At 36.5% G+C, this 23,299-nt stretch overlaps 1 protein-coding gene across 1 annotated transcript in view; it reads left to right on the plus strand.

The window, feature by feature from the left end:
- Positions 1–23,299, plus strand: part of TMEM232 (transmembrane protein 232) — a 143,036-nt gene that overhangs the window by 101,127 nt on the left and 18,610 nt on the right. Inside the window, 2 exon segments of the mRNA XM_032213862.1 lie at positions 12,212–12,305; positions 16,546–16,766. Coding sequence (XP_032069753.1) covers positions 12,212–12,305; positions 16,546–16,766 — 315 coding nt within the window.

Raw genomic sequence — 23,299 nt, forward strand, 5'->3', positions numbered from 1 at the left:
TCTTAGACTCCCTTGGTTCTTCACCAAGTTTGGGGATTAATCCTATTAAGAAGTAAAAAGAACAAAGCCTTTTTAGCTTCACTGTTTCATGTAGACTGAATAACGTTTCCTATTTGTCCTCTTCCTTGGTAAGCTGAAGAATGCTTTTTATTCCCTACTTGCTGTAGATTTCAGTTTTAAGGAATCAGTTATTCTTCAAGCTTGTTACAAAGTTGGCATCACAAGTAAAGAGATGAGGTTATGCAGTCCTGATTTTCAAAGAGGGCAGCTTAAGAGTCCATCCTGTGTATCTTTACTGAGCAGTTAAGTGGCATTGAGCTATAGCTTTGAATCCTAAGTGTACATCTGTGTGTGTAAACACTGACGCACACACATACACAGAGAGTATTTGCATTAGATAAACTGTCCCAGGGGTATGCATCCCCAATAGATATACTGTATCTATTCAACATGCTTCTTGTAAGCCATTTTTCCAGTAAGCTGCTATAAAAATGTATTCTGTTTCCAAGAAGAAAAACATTCACTGTCAAAGGAAGCCAGAAACTACTCATTTGCCAATAATCCCTTAGATACCACTGAGACTGTTCATAAGTAGTTATAGGATTTATATGCAAATACATGTCTAAGTAGATAGTGCATAACAATGATGTTAAAGCAGAAAAACTCATATATCTATCATTTGAAGGGAAATACATCAATTTTCCCAAGAACGTTTGAAAGAAAAAAGTCTCAGAATAATGCAGAAGTTATAATAATGGCTGTTCAAGCCTGTTTGCAAATGAGTCCCTGCTTCCTCCATCCTGTGTTTCTTAATAGGTACCAAGCTAATTTTTATTCCTTGAGTTTCCAAGAAAAACTGTGTCCATGGAATAATAGCTTGATAGGAAAAGCTAAACTGTTATTATAAGAGCATGTATTAACATCTGTGGCTCCTAGGTTTTGCCCTATACTATTTGTGAATTTGACTGATCTTTCTCAACTTCTTTCTAATCAGTAAAAGCTCTGCAATAAGAACTTTCAAAGGAAAACTTGGAGAAAACTACATGTTCCATATTATGAACAACAGTATGCACAAGTATAGGTTATAATGTAAAGCCAATCTGTTTCCTAAATTAAGAAGAGACATGAAAAAGCACGTAAATATAAGTGAAAACTCTTTTCCGTCTCACGTGGTTTAACTTTTTTTTTACAGTATAAATGCATGCGTCTTTGGAGAGCCTATAAATCTACATGATATTCTTGAGTAATGGATTGCAGCATTAAAGAGCAATCTGTCAGGGAGAGCTGTAACCCAATTCCTATTCACTGCAAGCCTTATTAATGAATGGAGCTGAAAACCAGCAGTGCTAGTTTAGTTGTGCGTTTTGTTATTATGCAGAACTGTTATTTATTATCCCTGCCCAACAAAGCTGAAAATTAGGTTATTGTATAAGCATTTTATTTATCACATTGTGGCTCATTAATCACTACAGTACTCAGAATAAAATCTGTGTCAGCTGATCATATTTCTTAGTGACCAAGTATTAATCTTATTTATATATTTGAATTTTTTGAATTTCTTTTATATTAATAAAACAATGAAGTTTATTTGAAATCTGATTATTTACCGAGGTATTGAATTAACTTTTCAGTCTTGGAGTTGTTGATACTAGAAGTGTTTGGGGGGTTACTCTGATATTTACTATCCATTTAGTTTCCATTTATTATCACAGTTGGGGAATGTGAGCCCTTTCACATGTTGCTGAACTGTATTTTTCAGGTATCCCACCAGTGTATGGGAGATGGGTAATTTAGTAATAGCTGGAATGATTCAGGTTATTCATACATATTAAATATCCTGGGAATGAATGAATGAATATGGGGTGGGCTTCAAAAATTTCAGCAACAAGTTCTCTGTTTGGTTGCTGGGTGGACGTGGCCATGGTGACTGTGGCCTAGTCGGCCTTCTGCATCACGGCAGGCTGTTTTTGCCTTCCTCAGGTTCTGGATGCTTTCCTTGAGTTTTTGGCGGGCCAAAAACTGCCTCTCCCCTATCTCTGAAGGCCTTCCGGGAGACCTGTTATTTCCCCTTCTCGAGCCTCCATGCAGGCCCTGCACTTACCTTGCATCCAAAATGGGCAGTGTGGAGACTCCTGGGTGGGGTATGGTGGGGTGGCAAGGGTGTGGTGTGGTGGGCGGGGCCAGCCAGGGGTGGGATTTGAAGGTTCTCCAAACATAACACTAGCTATGGGTTCTCATGAATCTGGGCAAACCCGTAGCAGCCCATCCCTGTGTGTTTGTGTGTTGCAGACTGCCTAGCTATTCATGCTTTCTGATTTGAAAAATACCATATAGGAAGACTTTCCTCATGGTGTCTTCTTCCTTTAGAATTTAATTAAAGTGATGAAGCTATTGAAGTTTCAAAATTTTAAAAAAATCTGTGAAATAATGATACCTGAGAATAAATCAACTCTCTGTTTAAAATAAAAACTGCTATATTCCCAGCCCTATATAGTGAGTTAACTGCAAGAACGCTGAAACATCCAGGAGAATTTCGCTGAAAATTTATTCTCCTTTGGGAAAAAAAATCAAAATCACATTCTTTTCTCGAAACAGATGAAATAGTGAAGAATACAATATTTTTTAAGCATGGAACTTGCTTGTTGAAATGCATAGCAAATTATATTATTGGTGCATATATCTAGCATACTGCTACTATTATTATTTCATTATAAAATATCTATCACACATTTTGGACTACAGAGAATGAGGGGGAAAATGCTATTTAGTTCTTTCCACTGGGCTGGAAAATAGGGAGCCACACTACCAAATGTGTAAGCAGAAAGAAGATAAAGGTGGGAAGGAGGCTGTCACCACGAATGACAGAAAAGCTAGATAGGCATGTTCTGCCATGGGTTTAGGAAAGAACAAGAAAACTGGATTGAGATGATGATTATTACTATTAAAAAAGAAATCTAACAATTCTAACCAGATACTATTGTTAATATGTGAAAATCTTGTTAAACCAATGAAGGTACAAGAGGATTCTTAAAACATTTAGTTTGAAAATCTACTTCCTACAGAGATAACTTTCTATAAAGTATCTCTCTAGGGAGTCTAGATACTCACTGAGGAAGTAGGCTCTTAACCAACTGAACATACAGGTGAAACAAAAAATTAGAATATTGTGCAAAAGTTCATTTATTTCAGTAATGCAACTTAAAAGGTGAAACTAATATGTGAGATAAGACTCATTACATGCGAAGCAAGATAGTTCAAGGCATGATTTGTCATAATTGTGATGATTATGGCATACAGCTCATGAAAACCCCAAATCCACCATCTCAGAAAATTAGAATATTACATGCAATCAATAAAACAAGGATTGTACATAGAACAATATCAGACCTCTGAAAAGTATAAGCATGCATATGTACTCAGTACTTGGTTTGGGCTCCTTTTGCAGCAATTACTGCCTCAATGCGGTGTGGCATGGAAGCTATCAGCCTGTGCCACTGCTGAGGTATTATGGAAGACCAGGATGCTTCAATAGCAGCTCTTCTGCATTGTTCGATCTCATGTCTCTCATCTTTCTCTTGGCAATGCCCCATAGATTCTCTATGGGATTCAAGTCAGGCGAGCTTGCTGGCCAATCAAGCACAGTAATCCAACAGTCATTGAACCAGGTTTTGGTGCTTTTGGCAGTGTAGGCAGCTGGAAAATGAACTCAGCATCCCCATAAATCTTGTCTGCAGAAGGAAGCATGAAGTGCTCCAAAATCTCCTGGTAGACAGCTGCGTTGACCCTGGTCTTAATGAAGCATGGTGGTCCAAAGTCCTGTTGCTCAGTCCAAAGTCCTCTTTTCTGATGAGAGCAACTTTTGCATCTCATTTGGAAACCAAGGACCCAGAGTATGGAGGAAGAATGGAGAGGCCAATCAAGCACAGTAATCCCATGGTCATTGAACCAGTTTTTGGTTCTTTTGGCAAAAGTTGCTCTCATCAGAAAAGGGTGACTTTTGACTGCTCCAAAGGATTCAGGGAAGCCTCCTGAAGGTCTCTGAAGCCTTCGGAGCACTCAAAATGACCCTCTGAGCAAACCGGAACTTCCGGTTTGCTCGGAGGGTCATTTTGATTGCTCCGGAAGGTCCCTGAAGCCTCCAGAGGGTTTCCGGGGGAGTGGTTGAGGCTGTTTTCGCCCTCCCCAGGCTCCTATAAAGCCTCTGGAGCCTGGGGAAGGCGAAAAAAGCATGCAAAAATGAGGGGAGTGCCTGTAGTGCGCACATGCGCACTGGAGGGGTGTCGTGCATTGATTTATGGGTGCGGCACGCCTGCACACCACCACCCCTGCACTCCCCCCACTTATGGCATGTGAGCCAAAAAAGGTTCTCCATTGCTGAGCTAGAGTAATTTGGGCATAAGATTTCATTATAAGATTTGAACAGGGCTAGGTTTCAAAACTTTTTACTATTTATTTTGTGGGTGTGGCCCATTGTGTAGGTGTGACCTATTTTGTGGGCGTGGTTTGGCAGTCATGTGACTTGGTGGGCATGGCCAACTTGACATCACTCACCAGGAGATGTCATGGATTGGATAAAATATGGTGAAGCTCACTTAACAAGGCACCAAAATAATCCATACAATGTAAGGTTTCCTGCTGCAGTAGGAGGTTGGACTAGAAGACCTCTGAATAGCCTTCTAGCCCTAAATTGTTGTGCTGTTTTTTTTTCTTCTTCTTCTTTCTTTCTTTCTTTCTTTCTTTCTTTCTTTCTTTCTTCTTTCTTTCTTTCTTTCTTTCTTTCTTTCTTTCTTTCTTCCTTCCTTCTTCCTTCCTTCCTTTTTTTCTTTCCTTCCTTCCTTTCTTCTTTCCTTCTTTCCTTTCTTTCTTTCTCCCTTCCCTCGGTGGGAAGCAACCCCCCACCCCAAAAAACCCTGCTGAATGTCACTTTGCAAACCTTCTTCCGAGCAGCTTTTCAATTTAAAACAGAACTCCAAAGTTGGCAGCTTAAAGACTTGTGGAGTTTAACTCCCAGAATTCCACAGCCAGGCACGCTCAGTTCCGATTTAAAGTGACAGCATTTGTTTTTCTCCTTTGCTGAATCTCCTTGCTGAAAAGTGAGTTTCGTTTCCTTCCTTCCTTCCTTCCTTCCTTCCTTCCTTCCTTCCTTCCTTCCTTCTTTTTCTTTCTTTCTTTCTTTCTTTCTTTCTTTCTTTCTTTCTTTCTTTCTTTCTTTCTTTCTTTCTCCCTTCCCTTCCTCCCTCCCTCTCTCTTCCTTTTTAAAGCTTTTTTCCCCTTACCTGAACCGGCAGAGGAAAAAAACTTTTTTTAAAAAAAGCTTTTGACAAAGCTTCTGATGGGAGAACAGGTTCAGGTGCATGGCCAAGCCACCATTATTACTACCGGTCCTATTCAGTACACCAGATTTTCACTACCTCTTCTGGTGTCCCGGACTGTACGGGGAGAAACCCACCTCTGGATTTGAACATATTTCTCATGGATCACCAGACTTTAAACATTCATGTTTTTCTACAGAAAGATTAAATGGTTTTGTAGAAAGTAAGACAATTTTGATACGGCTAGTCTTCTCTGAAGTGAATGCAAGACCCCAAGAATTCATTCTCTCAGTCAGTTTATCACCAAACTGCTGCTCAGGGAAAATACTATGAGGAGACAATATTTTTCAAGCAGCAGTAGAATTTCTTAAGTCTACAAAACACAACAAGAAAAATATTAATTTTTACTAATTGATTGAAGATTATTCATGACTTGAGAACAATTAGAAATTTGTATAAGTTGCTAACTAAATCTAAATAGCTGGAAATAAAGAAATAAATACTAAGTTTTAGAATAATTGATTTATGAAAATAACAACAATAATATATCCACAAACATTCCCACTCTATACTAAGAAATAATTAATATTTGAACAAAAAAAAATTCTAGAAGGAATTGCTGTGCTTTATTGGCTGCAGCAAAATCCCTTTGAAATCAGTAGGGCTGTAGTTTCAGTGGGATTGGATCATCAAATCAGGTGACTAGAATTATGTTATATATTCTACATGCCAGTTGTACCACAATTGTCATTGGGGAACTTGCTTACTACCACTGCTATTGCTTCTTATAATTTGATCAGGTTCCTACTTGTATCAGCCCAAATGTATAAAGGTGGACTTCAAGACTGAGGCTATTAGAAATTCTATTGAATATATTTAGCACATCTCACGCTTAGGTGAACCAATCCTTAAAATAAATTGATAGCAAAGGGACCGTGCTGTGAATACAAGCAACCTCTCTTAAGCATTCTGATTTTACCACTGAAATCATTATACCAGTGGGTTTCCCTCCCACTGCCCCAGGCTCTAAATAACAGACATAATGATAGGCTGACATACTGGATGGATCAGAGCTGCTGTGTTAAATGTAAGGGCCCAGAAAACCACTGCATGATAAACTCTTGAGAGCAAGAGAGCTGGTTTTGTATCGTCTTCCATTGCCAATACAACTGAGCTATTCTTCCTCAAGCAAACATAAACCTCCTCAGTGCCTGTCCATAAAAGTGAGGCTTTTAACTAATCAGACTCCCTTAATGGCTAAGGTACAGCCAGGGAACAATTGAACCTGCAATTAAGGCTGAGAGAGACATGACACTGCTGATGTCAGGCACTGTGACTTAAATAGCATTTTCCCAGTAGTCGACTGTGCACAAAAGTGCTGAAAACGTTGGCAGTGTTTCAGTTGCTTATTATTTATTATGCCATTTTATAGAGGGTTTATTGGCAAAATGCCATAGTTTTCAGCTCCTGTCCATTTAAAGTAAACCCTGCACTTATTTTTAGGAACTGACATATTTGTACTGAGGTACACATATCTTTCATTAGTTGATGTTAGGCCTTGTCACCCCCATATTGTTTAATGTATATTAGCCTCATACTGTGTGTGCATAGTGGTATAATACATATTGAAGGAGTTATTATCTGACATGTTTGACATAAATAAAATGACTTCAATTACCAACCTAGCAGGAAGTCAATGTGAAGTCCCTCCTTGAAATTAAAAAATTACAATTCAGTACATCTCTTTGCATTTTTTTAAAAAAGGGAAACACTCTTTACACTAGGTTCCAATGACAAGCAATCAGAAAAGACTCAGGGAAGCATTAATTTATCATCACGAACCCAGTCAAGCATTTAACTGCAGAAAAGAGGGAAAAAGGCCTAGAAGAATATTTTATGCACATAGACACACTCTGATGGGCTGTAATTATGGTTATTTATTTGAAAGGCTATAATTAAGAGACTTTATGATTGGAAGAAAAACAACATGTACTGTATCCTAAACAAAAATAAAATGCAAAGTGTATTTGAGATGACAGGTTTCACAGAAAACAAAAAGGAAACAGGCAACAGTTGCTAATAGCAAATTGAGCAGGATTCTTTTTCAGATGCATATATGACTTTGTAGGAAAATATATGTATACTAATGGAAAGTACAAGACTGAAAGTTATTAGACTCTGTAACCAATTGTTTTTTTAAATGCCCCACTATATTTCTTGTATTGGTTAAGCAATTAAATTAATAGTTAATAGGCATATTGTGAGATTTTGAAGTATAATATCAAAATCTCTCTCTCTCTCTCTCTCTCTCTCTCTGTATCTCCCTCCCTGTCTCTGTCTGTCTGTCTGTCTCCTCTCTCTCTTTCCTCTCTCTCTTTCCTCTCTCTCTCTGTCTCTAATCTCTATCATCTCTATGTATTTCAATAGTTATAAGTATTTGCTTAAAAAATCTACCTGAAATATATTCAAGCATGAAATAACCAAATTTTGGATAAATGGAGAATGATTAGTGGTTTAATATATTATTATTTTCCATTTTGTGTATAGCCTGATATATCCTCTTTTAAATATAATTTTTGATTTTTAATAACAAGAACACTGCAAACTAAAGTAGAATGAGAAAGAAAAAAGAGAAAGGGAGAAATAAAAGAAAAAGCTAAAAATGCAAAAAAGTAAGAGGAAGATAAAGAAGAAAAAGAAAATTAGACAAAATAAAATATAAAAAAGATGTAAAGAAATAGCTTCTGATTTTCATAACAGTTACAAATACAATTGTATTTTAACCTCTGTCTGTTAAGGTTTCATCATGATTTTCTTCTTTCTATAACCTGTCCTATCTAATCATCAAAATCATAAATCATATTCTTTGTTTTTTCATTTTTATGCAAAAGTCCATGAGGGTTTAATCTGGTATTTCCTTAATCGTTCACAACTCAGGTCAGACACATTTTTAATGATAATATCATTATTAATACAGCAATCTCTCTCAAATGTCAAATATATTTATTTTTTATTAATTAATACAATTATTTATTCATTGTCTATTTCCAAAACAACTTGAACTGATTTATAATGCAAGGCAATACAATTATTAAATGATCAACAAGTCAAAATAAGGCAGCTAAGTAGCATCAGCATCTCTATGTTCATAGTGGTTGAAAAAATCTTTAAATCCTTTTTCAATGCTTGGACATTGGGAACATTCCTTATTTTGGGAGGCTGGCTGTTTATCTGTGTGTGTGTGTGTACATACACAAATGAATGACAGTGGTGTATGATTAAAAAAAGTCTGTTTTAATATCTTGTTTAAGCATAAGGCTATCCTTATGGCAATGGAATGACTTTAAATCTAAAATTATGGCTGATTTCATTGTGGATGAAATACTGAATTGAGTAAATTACTGAATGATACACACTGGTGGGAGCCTTAAATGTAGGACAGAGCATTTTTGTTTGTGTGTCAGGAATAGTTCTTGGAAACAAGGACAAAAATCCCCATATGTTCCTGTATGTAAAAGAGTTAGGAGGAGGAGGAGGTGGAGGAATTTGTTTAACTGAACAGAAATGAGTGTTCTGACCTGATGAATGATGGAGGGCAATGTAATATATATTTTTCTATATTTTGGCAGTAATGAGCAAATAAAAGGACAAAACCAAATTCTTACTTTAAGATTTCAAGAAAAAATGTTGTCAAGTGGACAAAAATGCACAATCTACTTCCCCCTTTCTGTGATGAGAGGAGGGGAAAAATATGGGGATTCTTTTTAGCAAAAGGAACAGTGATACCTCTGCCGATTATTATCCTAATCAAAGGTCTTCACTTCTGCAAAACTGGGGATAGATTTGGAAATTAGAATTACAGATTACTCCAGAGTTTCAAGATTATTTCTTTCACATTCAATATAAAAAAGAAAGGTATAGCAGTTGAGTTTGCAAGTCTCTGTATAATAATTATCTCTCTGGCTGTTTCTTAAATAAGCAAGCATACATCTTACTCTGGCTTTCCTACTACAACAAAGATTAGTGAAGAAGGTAATAGAGGTTGATAAGATTCCTTTGTTTATTAAAAAAAAATCAGGAGTGCCATCTGCTTACCAAGCATATCTCCTCTTGACAGCATTTTAAGTATTCTTTTTTTAAAATGTTGCCCAAATTTTGCTGAGTCAGGGGATTATGGAAAAAGTACTTTAAAATACCCACTTCTCTGCCAGTCTAGGATCCCTTCTGAAGCCATCCAGACTTGCTTGCTAGTCACCTTCCAATTTGTGTGTGTGTGTGCCAGTTTCATTATAGTACCTATATTTCCTTTCTTGATTTTATATATTCAATATCTTTTGTTTCCTCCATTTGTTTAAGTACACCTTTTCTGTGTAGTCTATAACACCTGCTTATACCAAAATGAAATTGTATGAAAAGTATGTAAGTGTATACATGCATGTATGTTTGTGTATATCTGTATGTGTATTTGCATTTGTATATCTGTATGTATGTGTATATATGCAAAGCTATGTATGGTAAGAGAGTCAATTGCTGGTATAGTGAACTGACCAAAGGAGGTCATGGAGGCTGCTTATGCAGAAGCTCCTCACAATATACAGTAGTTTCCAGCACAATTCCAGCACTCGAGACTGTAAAGCTGGAAAAATGATGGACAGGGTCTGATGAGTGTCAACGCCACTGTCCTGGATGGAATTCAGAACAACCAGGAATACATAAGTAAGACGGTACCAAAAGATGAACTGCTGAGAGACTGCCTGATATGGGAAGAAGATGAAGCAGAGGAAGTACCATGGCAAGACAATACCCTTGATCTTGGGATGGTTTATCAACAGATAGCTACAAGTGACTGGAAAAGACTAGAGTAAAAGTCTTTGACTTTTGAACATTGAAGCACTGATCATTGCAGCACAAGAACTATGTACCAGATTCGTAGAAATAGGGGTCTACTCCTATCTTGAACCTGCAACTCAAGGTGCAGACTACACAGAGACCCTCAGAAACAGTCCATTATATAGTTGCAGAATGTAAGATGTAGGCAGAAACAGCACAACTAAATTCCTGGCATTATGTACATCTATGAAGTGTAGGTTAGACCTTCTCAAGTCCAGATTGCAGATTTCACAGAAGGTCATGGAGAATAACAGGGCTAAGATCCCGTGAGACTTCCAGATCCAGACAGACAGGTAGGTACTCACCAATCACCCAGATATCATGATAGTAGACAAGGACTAGATGGTAGATGTAGTGATAGATATAGTGGTGCCAAGTGACAGCAACATCAGGAGGAAAGAGCCTGGTGAAGTACCTAGGCCTGGAAGAGGAAGTAGAAAGAATGTGGAAAGCAAAAGTAAAAGTGATCCCAGTGGTGATAGGACCCTATGACTCCTAAGGTGGGAGAGTTACTTCAACAGATCCCAGGAGCAACAAAAGAATACTGTCCAGAAGAGGGCAGTGTTGGAATCAGCTAAGATACTGTGCAGAACTGTCAAACTTCCAAGCCTCTGATAAGGAACCTGAGATTAATTAGGGATTGAAAGGGAGTTTGTTTGTTTGTTTATTACATGCCTACATATGTCAAGAAAACCAACTGGCAGAACAGTCACTGAACCATAAAAGAGTTGATTGAAGAGTCCATGTCTACTTTCTGTTTCATTGGAAATATTGTAATTTTCTTTATTCTGCTCACGAATCATGAACAATGGGTTTACAAGGTTTATCTTAAATTAATTCAAAGCCATTTTTGTGCATATAGTAAATGACCAATTGCATGGCAGGTGCCATTGAATTAGTATCAGAATGAAAGTATGCTAGATTTCTCCTGCTGTAATAATACCACTAAAACATGTAGAGAATTGGCATAAAGGGGCTGAATGGAATCTAATAAACCAGATAGGCAAAAATATGAGAAGTAAAAAAGAGAAAACTGAACAAAAACATTTGTTAACAGAACTTGGTTATTTCTTAAAACAGGTGATAAAACAGGTATAATAGCAACTTCTCCGTTATACTTTTCTATAATTCATATCTGAGGTTATTTCAACAGAAATGAATCAGTTCCAGTTGAAATTCCCATCTTCAACTGGCTGCTCCTTTAGACAGAGGATAATTTTGGTAATTTTTCCTAAATCCCACAAATATCAGAGCCATCTCGTATATTTTTCTAGAAGATGGATGAGCAAGCTGTGTTTTAAGGGGCTAAGTAGCTTAGGCTTAAAATACCTAAAGAGATTTTCATATCAAATTTTGTCTGCTTATTAAAAAAACCAGGGTTATTACTATGTTTGTAATTAGTTAGAATATGTAAGAGAGATTTCTCAGCTGTGACATCTAATTTCAGGAATTTCTTGCCTGCATAGTGTCATTTCCTTAAGTTTATTTGAATAAACTTTTTATCTGTATGTTGGTTAATTTTGAGTTTTAGTTTCTATTAGTGTTTAGATTTTTTTCCCTTTGGAAAACAAAAAACACAGCATATTTTGATGGGATGAAATTATGGAAATGTATCAGTAATGAACATGAGTTATATTTTAGTCACAAAACTGCAGCAACTAATAATCTTTATGATTATAATTATAGCTTAAACTCAAAGTAATTATATAGCCAGGCATAACTACAGAAATAAAATATATGAGATACAGCTTATAAATGTGGTGTTTTTTTTTTTTTACTATATCCACTAAATAGATTGCACATAAAACATTATTGCACTGGAGATATAACACAGATTTAGAATATTATCCTCTAGAAGACAACTCATAACTTTTCTTTAGGTATGTAAAAATTAGTGTGTAATGAATGTGTATCTAAGTAGTCTAGGCAATGTAGCAAAACATTGAAAAACTTGATATCTCTTAGGTGAGTTAAGGTCAAATAACATTTCCCCCCCTTTTTTTCCTAAGGGAAGAACTCTTGCAAGCTGGTGTACCAAAATATCCATATCCCGATTATCTTACACGTACTGATATGGAACTAAGGAGAATCATAAATGCTCAGGTAAGATTGGAGATCAAAATGTATATTTGCATTAATGCAATCACAAACTGATAATTTTTTTGACTATCAGTAAGTTTTGGGAACTCCTGAATTTTGGGAAATAAACTTGATATTTTTTGGAAATAATGTATTGTAACCAAAATTTAAGTATGTCATAAATACTTCACTTATATATGAAATTTTGATATATTGATGCATACTTTTAAGAATTGGAAAAGGTTTTCCTACTCTCAACCAGTAGAAAAACAAATGATCATCTTTTACAGGTTATAGAGCATAATAGTAAGGATTTCAAGCCTATTAAGACATATAACTATTCTCAAGGCCATTTATTTTTTGGTCCTCTGTATGGGCTTTGTCTGTCAAATGCAGAGAAAAGACAAGGCTAAAGAGAATATTGTAAAATAGATTTGAAAAAAATCTATCCTTCACTTCTTATGCATTAATTATTTGTTGCTTATATGTATATCAATTTGGTATTGACTCTTAAACATATAGACTTTCTTATGCATATACACTGCTCATATCACAGCATAAGTAATTTGAAATGAATAGATTTACCTATGAATGAGCCATAGGCAAAGGTGGCATTCGGCAGGTACAGACCAGTTCTGGAGAACCGGTCTGTTCCTGTACCTGAAAATTATCTTTATTAGTGCCCCCTGCAAATTATTATTCTGGATGTTCTCTTTTATTTATTGGAAACATTAGATATATTTAATATAGTGATATCATTTGAAGCTAGCATTTTTATTCAAATATTTCAGATTACAGTAGCTTATAGTAGTCAATATCTTGTATGACATTTTAAAAATACTTACTATATGGTCATCAATATAAGACAACTGCTGATGAATGTTATAACATCTAAAATATTAAATTAACTATTTTCAATCATGAAACCAAATGAAATATTTGAAGTTTGTTATTATATTATATTTTCATTGCCCAATTCCTGTATCAACATGACAGGAAATTTAAACATTAATTGGATTTGAAAATATTTTAAATATTGTAAAATTGTTTTATTTACATTTCCAATTTCAGAATGGTAATTATTGTCTTCTACATATATTTTATCGTAAATAGACCTATTGCATATCATTTTGGGATCCATGAAAATTATCTTCCTTTTTTAAACCATGGAAACAGGAAAGCTGGAGGGTTATATATGCATCATTAAAGAGATAACTTATTCTAACTTTTTATACTATACACAATACCTTCTGTTCATTCGATAGTTTTAGGTTTTTTTGAACTATGACAAATATGTGATAAAGAAAAAGTGTATGTGCACGTGTGCGTATGATTGCACATGCTTGGGCACCATGGTAACCTATTTCTGTTTCATATCTTCTTAATGTTTCAGAGGCCTAGTTTACAGATAATTTCAGTGATAAATTAGATGAACCTTTCATGTTGTTTGTTCCCATACCTTCTTTATGATTATGCTTGCAAGAGAAACAATAAATGCAAATACATTATGTGCCATGATTTGATGGCACATAATGAATCAATACAACTTAAATACAATACTACACCCCATTAGTATCTTAATGACCTCTCATGTGTTTGATTCCTTTATAAACAAATATGGCTAATACAATCATACTAATTGTGGAGGGAAATGCAGCCCTAGGTATTAGTGGCATGAATAAAGACACATCCACTCATTGCCTTTGTATATTTCAAAAAATTAGCTCCATCATCTATGCAATCTCACAATATCTTCTGTGTTTGACAACTGAGCTGATTTATTTCCAATTTAGTTGTAGCATATCCAGGATATCCACTGAAGGTTATTTTCCATTAGGAACACTGAAACTCAGCTGAGTATAGGGCAATTTCCATCTCTTACTTCACTGACACTTGTTATCAAGCCAGATTCTCTCTCTGTAGAGGTCAGAGAATCAAATTTTGCAGCAGTTTCAAAATCAACCAAAGGATAGGGGCTTGTTGACTTTACAGGCCCTCTTTGTTATGTGTGTGGGGAGCATGGGAAATTATTAGACAAGCAAATGCAACATGAGCTGAAAATGTAGGCAAGCTGGGGCATTCTTTGTGTTTCTGTATTGATTGTCTAGGGACGAAGCAATAATGTTGTTTACAGTATTTTGAGATTTGCAAGAGTAATTGGATAATTTCAGATTGTTCTGGATGGAGTGGAGTGTTGAGATGGTGGCGGTATGAGGTACTGTCATCTTTTGAAGAACTTTCCATGGCTTCCCATCTTTCAAAAATATTTATAATCCATTATTATTAATCCTATTTCAGGACTGAATGAAGGAAATACACTTTTTCTGATTCATTAATTCACCAAACAAATAAGTGCATTGAAATGTATTTTATAGCCCCTTGATAACCAGCCCCAAATGCCTAAAAGCTTCCAATACTTCAGTAGGATGAACATTTTATTAGTCTGTCCACAAAATAATTGGATTGCATTAAAATTAAATTGCCTCCCAACAACAGTTTTCTCAGAATGTAAAATCTCACTGTATAAATTTGCAGAGCATTTTACTTCCTTTTCTTTAAAAAAATCTATTAGTCTTTTATTCTTCTATTTGAATCTAAACTGTACTTTTCTGTTAATAATGAAATAATTATGAGTTGCTGTTTTTATACTTAAGAACCCATCTTCTCCTACCATTTGTATTCTATCGTTTTCTACTCCCATAAAGAAAGATGGCTTTGTGAAATATTTTATCATATTACTTTTACATGCTAATATTTTTGTATTTGCTTATGACATTCAGGAAAATCTAATGTTTAGTAGCTTGCCTTATCTTCAAAGTCATTTTACCGGGAAGGAGATGGAGGAGCAAAGGGACACATGTGGGAAACAAACTGTTATGTTTACATACATATAACTAACCCTATTAAGTCACTAGTCCTACTCAAAGCCAGTTTTCAAGGTTTTTATATATTAACAGTGGAATGATAGACCTTGAACTATAATGCACACAGAGAAACACATATTTGATCATGATACGATAAAAACAAATAGGTGTCTTCTGGGTAAGCATTATAAGTTAGCATGTTAAAATGTTTTTGGGAAAGTTGTTGGTTCTCACTGCCTAATGAATGCTGCTCACTTGGTATAAACAAAATAAGAACTGGATTATTATTTTTTTGAGCACTGTAGAGATTATTATTAATTATAAGGCACACTAGAGAAAAGGTGAAAGTAGTATTACAATATATATTATTATTTCACAGAAACATTTTCTCTTCTCAAATTCAGTTGTCTTTCCCCTGCTTTTTGAATATTTTTAATGTCACCATCAATAAATTATATAAACCTGTTTAATAATGTATTCTAAAGTTTGATAAAGTACTACAGCCACACAATATTTCTAATATTTAAGGTAATAACAAGGGAACATCAAAACAATGATTGCTTCTCAGCAAACAGTTCCTTTCCCTCCTCCAAAACAGCCCCTTTAGTCTGGAGTATGATAAAATGATGCATTCAAATACAGTTCATTGAGTATTTTCATTGAGGAATCATGAGCTGGAAAAACAGCATCTTGCTAGTTCATAGGAAGTAAATGTGTTACATTTCTTTTGTGATATTGACAGTGTGCAAGCTGTGTATATCTTTCCCTTTCAGGTAGTAAGGGCAAGCATATTGGGGAAGCACAATAGTTCTATTTCAAGAGTTTCCCAGACATATAGTATTGTTGGCTCCAAAGAGTTCAGTTTTAAAATGAAATGATGATGAAGATGATATGAAGTTGTATGTGAAAATGTAGTATATATTTGGTCTTTATATCTGTTCTTCAAACATTTTATTCACAAGTTGTCAGTCAATTAAGCAATATCTTAAGAGATTGGAAATACATCAGCCTTATCTTCATGAGTTTTCAGGTTAACCAATTGCACCTAAAAGATTGCTAACTCTCTATACCAGGGGTGTCAAACTCACGTCATCAGGGCGGCGTCACATGACATATTGGGACTTCCCCCCCTTCACTAAACCAGGTGGGGGCATGGCCAGCACATGACATATCTGGCCCACGGGTTGGGAATTTGACAACCCTGCTCTATACACTACATAATATCAGCTCCTGCTTCTAAAATGTCACTATTTCTAATCCTGCTAGTATCCATTTCCTAAGTTCTCATCTATTATCCACACTACAGTATCTTGTGAATGACTAAATCAACATTTTGTGTTTTAATGTAGTGCCAAAATCTCTATTAAGTAATCTTATATTTGTTTATTTCTTTGCAATAGTGGAGAAGGGAGTTGCAAATCAGGCTTCAGCTAGAAGAGAAACTCCAAGAATTAGAGCGTCAAGCAAAGCAAAAATTGGAAGATGAACACTTCAGGCAAATAATGATATGGCGCTTTGAAAAGCTGCACAAGACAACCAAGCCATATGAACTTCCCTTTAAACATGAAGACACAAAAGCAACAGAAGCAAGCAGCAGCACTCAGTTGTCAAATGTATAACTGTCAGAAACATGGAAACCAGCTGTTTAAGAAGATAACTATACCTTGAAGGCAAATATATGTATTAAAGCTTCTTTCCCCCTCTCACATTCTTTTTTTTTTTAGTTAAAGCTCTGCAATATTGAGTAATGAAGTGTGGATAAGAAAGTGCTAAAGCACATTTGCTGCTGTATTACTGATTGCAGTTGCTTCTCAAACAGTTTTTCATTGTGATGTCCCACATGTGTGTTTATAAGAATAAAAATATATCAGAAAACCTGTGAGGGAAGTTAGACCAGCTTGAGAGTGTTTTTGCAGATAAACACAGAAGATGAGGAAAAGGTGAGGCACCGCCTCTCATTTTAGCAAGGCAGCTCAGCAAGACAGCTTCCTGGGTCTGCTTTTCAATTAGAACACTCCCAGTCTTCGGTTTCATAACACTAATATGTATGATTAATTGAATTGTCTCCCATGAAATATGGGGAATCTTTTTCTGGAATAATAAATTTCTGAACTAGTGTTTCTGAATTATGTCACACCTTTGTTACTGTTTTGGCATAGACAGATATTCTAAACAATGTCAAGAAAAACCACCTGAAAATTGCTTAGCAATTTCTTTATCTAATGGTCTCTCTGTTGCCATAAAATCCTTCCTAATCTTATATTCTCCTCTCATTACTTTTTACCTACACAAAACCTTTCCTTCCTCTCTACATAATTGTGCTACCAATTTTGCCATACTGCTTTCTTTTTATTTGTGGATGTTTTATGGATTTATCCACATTTGTATGCTGCCTATTCAAGCAACTCAAGGCATATTCTCTAATTATAAACCTGCTGAAAGCAATACCATGTCTTCTGGTGTCCGTTTTTAAAGAACACTTCTTTATACTTAATTTCTGTGCACACATTTGAGGTGATTTTCGGACAAATTATCATGTTGCTCTAAAGCTTCTCACAACTTGTAGTACTACATTACAAATTAGTAGAGTCACAGTATGCCATAGTATTTCTTCTAGGTATTTTAGGCATAGCACATGCCATTGTGGGATCATACATAGAACAAAAACCTGAAGTACCAGCACATATATATGAAAGCACACAAAGTTTTTGCCTCATGTTTCTTCTTGAATGTGACTGTACAAGAGAATCCTGTCAATCTCCAGTTTCCATTTTCAGAAACATCTAGAGATCTTTACAGAAGAAGAGTGAGGCAGAATAGAAAAACCTGCCATACCTCTTGACAAATAAGGTATTATCCTTGTTTTCTTCAATTGGATATGTCAGCTTTATCAATAGGTGTCAAGAGACAATCCTGAATATAACAAGAATAATAAAAGCCACACATTTGTTCCATATACATTTCCACTGAACCTTCATTGGTATTCTATCAGTATGATTTTTACTATTGAAACAAGGTATCTTGAATGGGCAGATGTAATATTCTTCTTATTTTATCCACAGGAATGATACAGTACACCGTATACTTAGGTATAAGCCAAGAATTTTAGGTTACAAAATACACATCCAAAATTGGGTTTGGCTTGTCTATGGATAGGCTTATCCATAAATATATACAGTAATATTTTTTAAAGGACGTATTTCTTGCATATACTTATGGAAAAGTCCATATGTAAAGGTAGAGGTTCCCCTCGCACATAAGTGCTAGTCGTTCCAGACCTGAGGGGGTGGTGCTCATCTCCGTTTCGAAGCCGAAGAGCCAGCGCTGTCCGAAGATGTCTCATGGTCATGTGGCTGGCATGACTAAATGCCAAAGGCACATAGAATGCTGTTACCTTCCCACCAAAGGTGGTTCCTATTTTTCTACTTGAATTTTTACATGCTTTCGAACAGCTAGGTTGGCAGAAGCTGGGACGAGTAACAGGAGCTCACTCCGTTACATGGCGCTAGGAAATTTGAACCACTGAACTGCCGACCTTTCTGATCGACAAGCTCAGCATCTTAGCCACTGAGCTACCACGTCCCTAAGTCCATATGATGACCCTCAAATTTTTTACCATGAAAAATGCATAACTGGTGGATTAATCATGGATAAGTCAATTGTGAAATTAAAACAGAAACATTTTGCGGGTCAGCTTATCTGTATGGTGAATCTTTGCATGCCAGACAATTTAAAGACCCTAAACTAATCGGGCAGGCTTATGTGTAAGACAAATGACTGAATGTTTGGATCTTTGTATCCTTAATGGGTCCCCATGGGGCGACTTCCCAGCAGAATATACTTATCGGGGAGCAGGAAGAAAATCCACAGTTGATTACTGGATAATATCATATGACCTCCTGAAGTTTTTACAGAAGATGGAAGTAGACTCGCGACTGGAAAGTGATCATAATACAATACTCCTTACTCTCACATTGCGCCAGAATTCTCTAAGGGCAGGCACAGCCTACCTACTCAGGTTAGAGACTCATAATACCCAGGTAAAAATTAAATGGAATGAGAAAAACGCTAAGGAAATTACCAAATGGATGTTAACCCCTGAAACCATAGAGTTACATACATCTCTACTAAGAAATAAGTGTGGGGATCTTACCTAGAGGGGTTTGAATCCTTAATTTTAAATTTGAATTCAGTTCTCAGAAACAGATCACTAGCTCACCCCAAAATGCTAGTTTCAAAAAACAAAAAATGGTTCGATAGAGATTGCGTTCAACTAAAAAAGATATATAATGTGGAATACAAGAAAAGTGCCCCCTCCGAGGAGCACACCTACTACTTAAAGCAGCTGAAAGCACAATATAAGAACCTTCTAAAAGAAAAGAAAAGTGCGGCCCTGAAGGAGTCTTGGCATAGACTAATTACGGCAGTCAGGACAAAAATACATCCCTTTTTTGGTACATCACCAGGGACTGGGAAACCTCCCCTACCCCCAACAAATCAGGTTCCGATTCATGCCTGGGAAGAGTATATTAGGGAGCTTTATACAGATCCTGATTATGTAACCAAGGAGAGCCAAACTAGTTTGGACCACACTCCTTACTAGCCCCCTGTTACACCAGAAGAGATATCCCGGTTGATTGGAGCCCTAAAGGCTAATAAGGCACCCGGAGCTGATAATGTCCTGCCAGAAATAATTAAAAAGAACGCCAGTTGGTGAGCTCCACTTTTAGCATCACTGTTTACATTTATAGACAAAACAGGCCATATGCCTAGAGATTGGGGAGTAGCAATTATCATACCAATTTATAAAAAAGGGAATAGAAATGACCCAGGCAATTATAGGCCCATTAGTCTTCTAAGCGTTATTAGTAAACTGTATGCCAAACACCTAAATTATAAACTTCAAGATTGGGTAATTTCAGGGGGGATAATCAAAGATGAACAAGCCGGTTTTAGAGAAGGAAGATCGACGGTGGATCATATCTTGGTAGTACAAAAATACACATATTAAAAAAAAAAATCCTCTTTTTGTGGCCTTCCTGGATTTTAAACAGGTCTTTGATCCAATATCCAGGATCACCCTCTGGGAGAAATTAAAATGCACCACTATCGATAAACGCCTCCTCTTCCTCATACGAAAATTGTATGCCAATTCCACCCTGAAAGTGAGGTGCAATCCCCAAGGGAGTTTAACCGGCTCAGTAAGGGTACAAAATGGGGTACGGCAGGGATGCATCCTGTCCCCCTCCCTCTTCAACTTCTATATTAATCCCCTGATTGATCTTTTACAGAACCCTGATTTCCATCCTCCTAACCTAGCACAAAGCAAAGTGCCAATTCTCTTATATGCTGATGATGCCACTATCATTTCACAAACCCCCATAGGACTGAAGAGAGCAATTAGGGCAACACTTGGCTATTGCAGGCAAAACAAGCTGGTCCTTAACTTCGATAAATCAAAATTTTAGTTTTTGCTAAAAGACCAAGCCAATACTCCTGGCAAATAGAAGGATATAGTTTGGAACAGGTTAGAACATTTAGATACCTTGGTGTGGTTTTCCACTCGCTACGGACATGGAAGGCACAACTGGATCACACATTGCAAGTAGCCATTAGGTCCTCAAATGCAATCAAACATTTCTTTTATACAAGTGGAAGTCAGTTAGTACCTGCTGCCTTAAAACTTTTTGAGGCCAAAACATTGGCACAAATTCTTTACGGGGCACAAGCAGGAATCCTTGCAAAGAGAGACTTGCTAGAAACCATACAAACTAAATCCATGTGAGCCATCTTAGCCACACCCAATGGAACTCCAAATGCCCAGTTAAGAATTGAGGCAGGCATGCCTCAAATTCAGGTAAGAGCCTGGAAGATGATCATTTATTGGCTTAAAATGCATTTCTTTCCAGAGGGACTGTCCCCACTAGTGTTGACTGACAATTTCCCATCCCCCTGGAAACAGGCAATTGATCACAAGCTGGGCTATTATGGGCTCTCACCATTATTCTTAATGTTCTTAGGCTTTGAGAAAGCAAAGCAAGTAGTAATTAATAGAATGAGGGACATGGAGTTCCAAGAAGAACTAAATAGATTGCTTCTCCACAGTAGGGACAGAATTAAACAGGGTGTGTGGGAATCGGCAAGATATCTAAATGACCTGATCTCCCCAAAACAAAGAATAGCTTTCTTCAGAGCCAGATTTAACATTCTTCCTTCAGCACTCCTCCAGGGCAGGTTATAAAAGAACACCTATAGCAGAACGCGTTTGTATATGTGGTAAAGGAGAAGTGGAAGATAATTCACATGTTCTATTACACTGCGAGCTATGCAGTGTAAAGCTTGTAGGTCTGCACATATTCTCCCCTTATTAGAGAGATTGCCAGGGAGGGCAGACCATTTTTATCTAGGCTTTCTCCTCCAGGACACTAACCCGGTTACCACATATGCAGTGGCAAGTTCTGTGCTGCTGCAATGTCCATAAGAAAAAAATTGGCTACAGAAGTATAGTACCATCTTGTACCAATTATCTGGACATACCTTTAACAATCTTTGGACCATTATGTTATTATCCACTTTTAATGTCAATACTTTTTAATTACATTTAATGTTAGTATTTTTTTAATATAGCATAAAAACTAATGTGTATTGCTGGTCTTTGACCGTAATAAAGATCTTTATTTCTTACTTGCTTGCTGCTTGCTTGCTTGCTTGCTTATCTGTATGTAGCAGATGCAGTAGGCTTATCTGCATGGTGAATTCATTTACATCGTCTGATTGTCAAATTCCATGGACCTAGCTATCAATATTTATTCAGCTATTGACCAATAAAATTGTAATTATTTAGGAAAAAAATATCTAGAAGAAATACTATGGCATACAGTGCCAACTATAGAGCAGTACTTACCGTATTTTTCGGAGTATGACGCACCTTTTTTTCCTCAAAAAAGAGGCTGAAAATCTGGGTGCCTCTTATACACCGAATACAGCATTTTTTGCCTCCTGAAGCCCCGCCTCTTCACAAAATGGTTGTGCATACCCTTGTGGAGGCTTTCAGAGAGCTCCTAGGGCTGGGGAGGGCAGAAAGAGCAGAAAATGGGCCATTTTTTGCCCCCCAGCTCCCAGCAGCACTCTATAAGCCTCCATAAGGCTATGCATGCAATTTTCTTTGACAAAAAATGGGACACAGCAAGGTACTTGAAAAATTGATTTCAAGAACTTGGGTTGAAGCCTTTCAAAAGGAAAAAAAATATCAGCTCCCCAAAGAAGCTGTGCTTGGATCTTAGCCAAGAAGACTTCAATGGCTGCAAGTATATTCTGAGCTTCTTTGGAGAAGTAGAAAGATTGTAAAGCCGATGCTGGTTACATAAGCAGCATGAAATTTTCAGTTGCCTATAGCATGCAAAACAGTCCCCAGATATTTAAAGGTCTTGACTTGCTCTATTGAGTCATTATTTAGCTGCCAGATATATGCCTCAGGGTGCATAGCAAAAACTATGACCTTGGTTTTGGAGTAATTAATTTCTAGTCAGTTTTCTTGACAGTGCTCAGCAAGTATATAAAGAGACTGTCTCAGGCCAATCTGTGTTTGAGAAAGCACAGTATCATCTGCCTACAAAAGAACAGATATGTGACTATATCACTCGTTTGGTGAATAAACAGAACCAATTTTATCAGGCGAAGAGATAAACTAGGTACATAGTTCAATAGAATACCAACCTGTGAGAACTTTAGCTTTTCTACATAATCATTTTTTATAATCCATTATTCTCTCCCCAAATTTGGTAAGTATAGGGCATGCTCGCTGGGGAAATTCTGGGAGCTGAGGTCAGAAAGTCTTAAAGTTGTCAAGTGTTTATACGTGTATATGTATATATGTATAATTCACTGTACCATACACAGGCCAGTATTGGTTGCTAAAACTCTTCCAGATGATCTGTGTGATACACTAAATTTGACATCAAAGTTATACATTTTGTGAGTAGCATTTTAAAAATAAGCCTTTTTTTTACATGTTTATATGGATTTAGAAGCAGATCATAAACTATTTTTGTTTCATACAATAGCTTTCCAAAAGAATGCTTTTGGGATTAGTTGAGCTAAAGGATGAAGTAGATGTCCTCAAGCAACATAAGAAATTGGGGTTATATTTTGCCT

This window comes from Thamnophis elegans, chromosome 3, assembly GCF_009769535.1.
Source record: "Thamnophis elegans isolate rThaEle1 chromosome 3, rThaEle1.pri, whole genome shotgun sequence".
Lineage (NCBI taxonomy): Eukaryota > Metazoa > Chordata > Lepidosauria > Squamata > Colubridae > Thamnophis > Thamnophis elegans.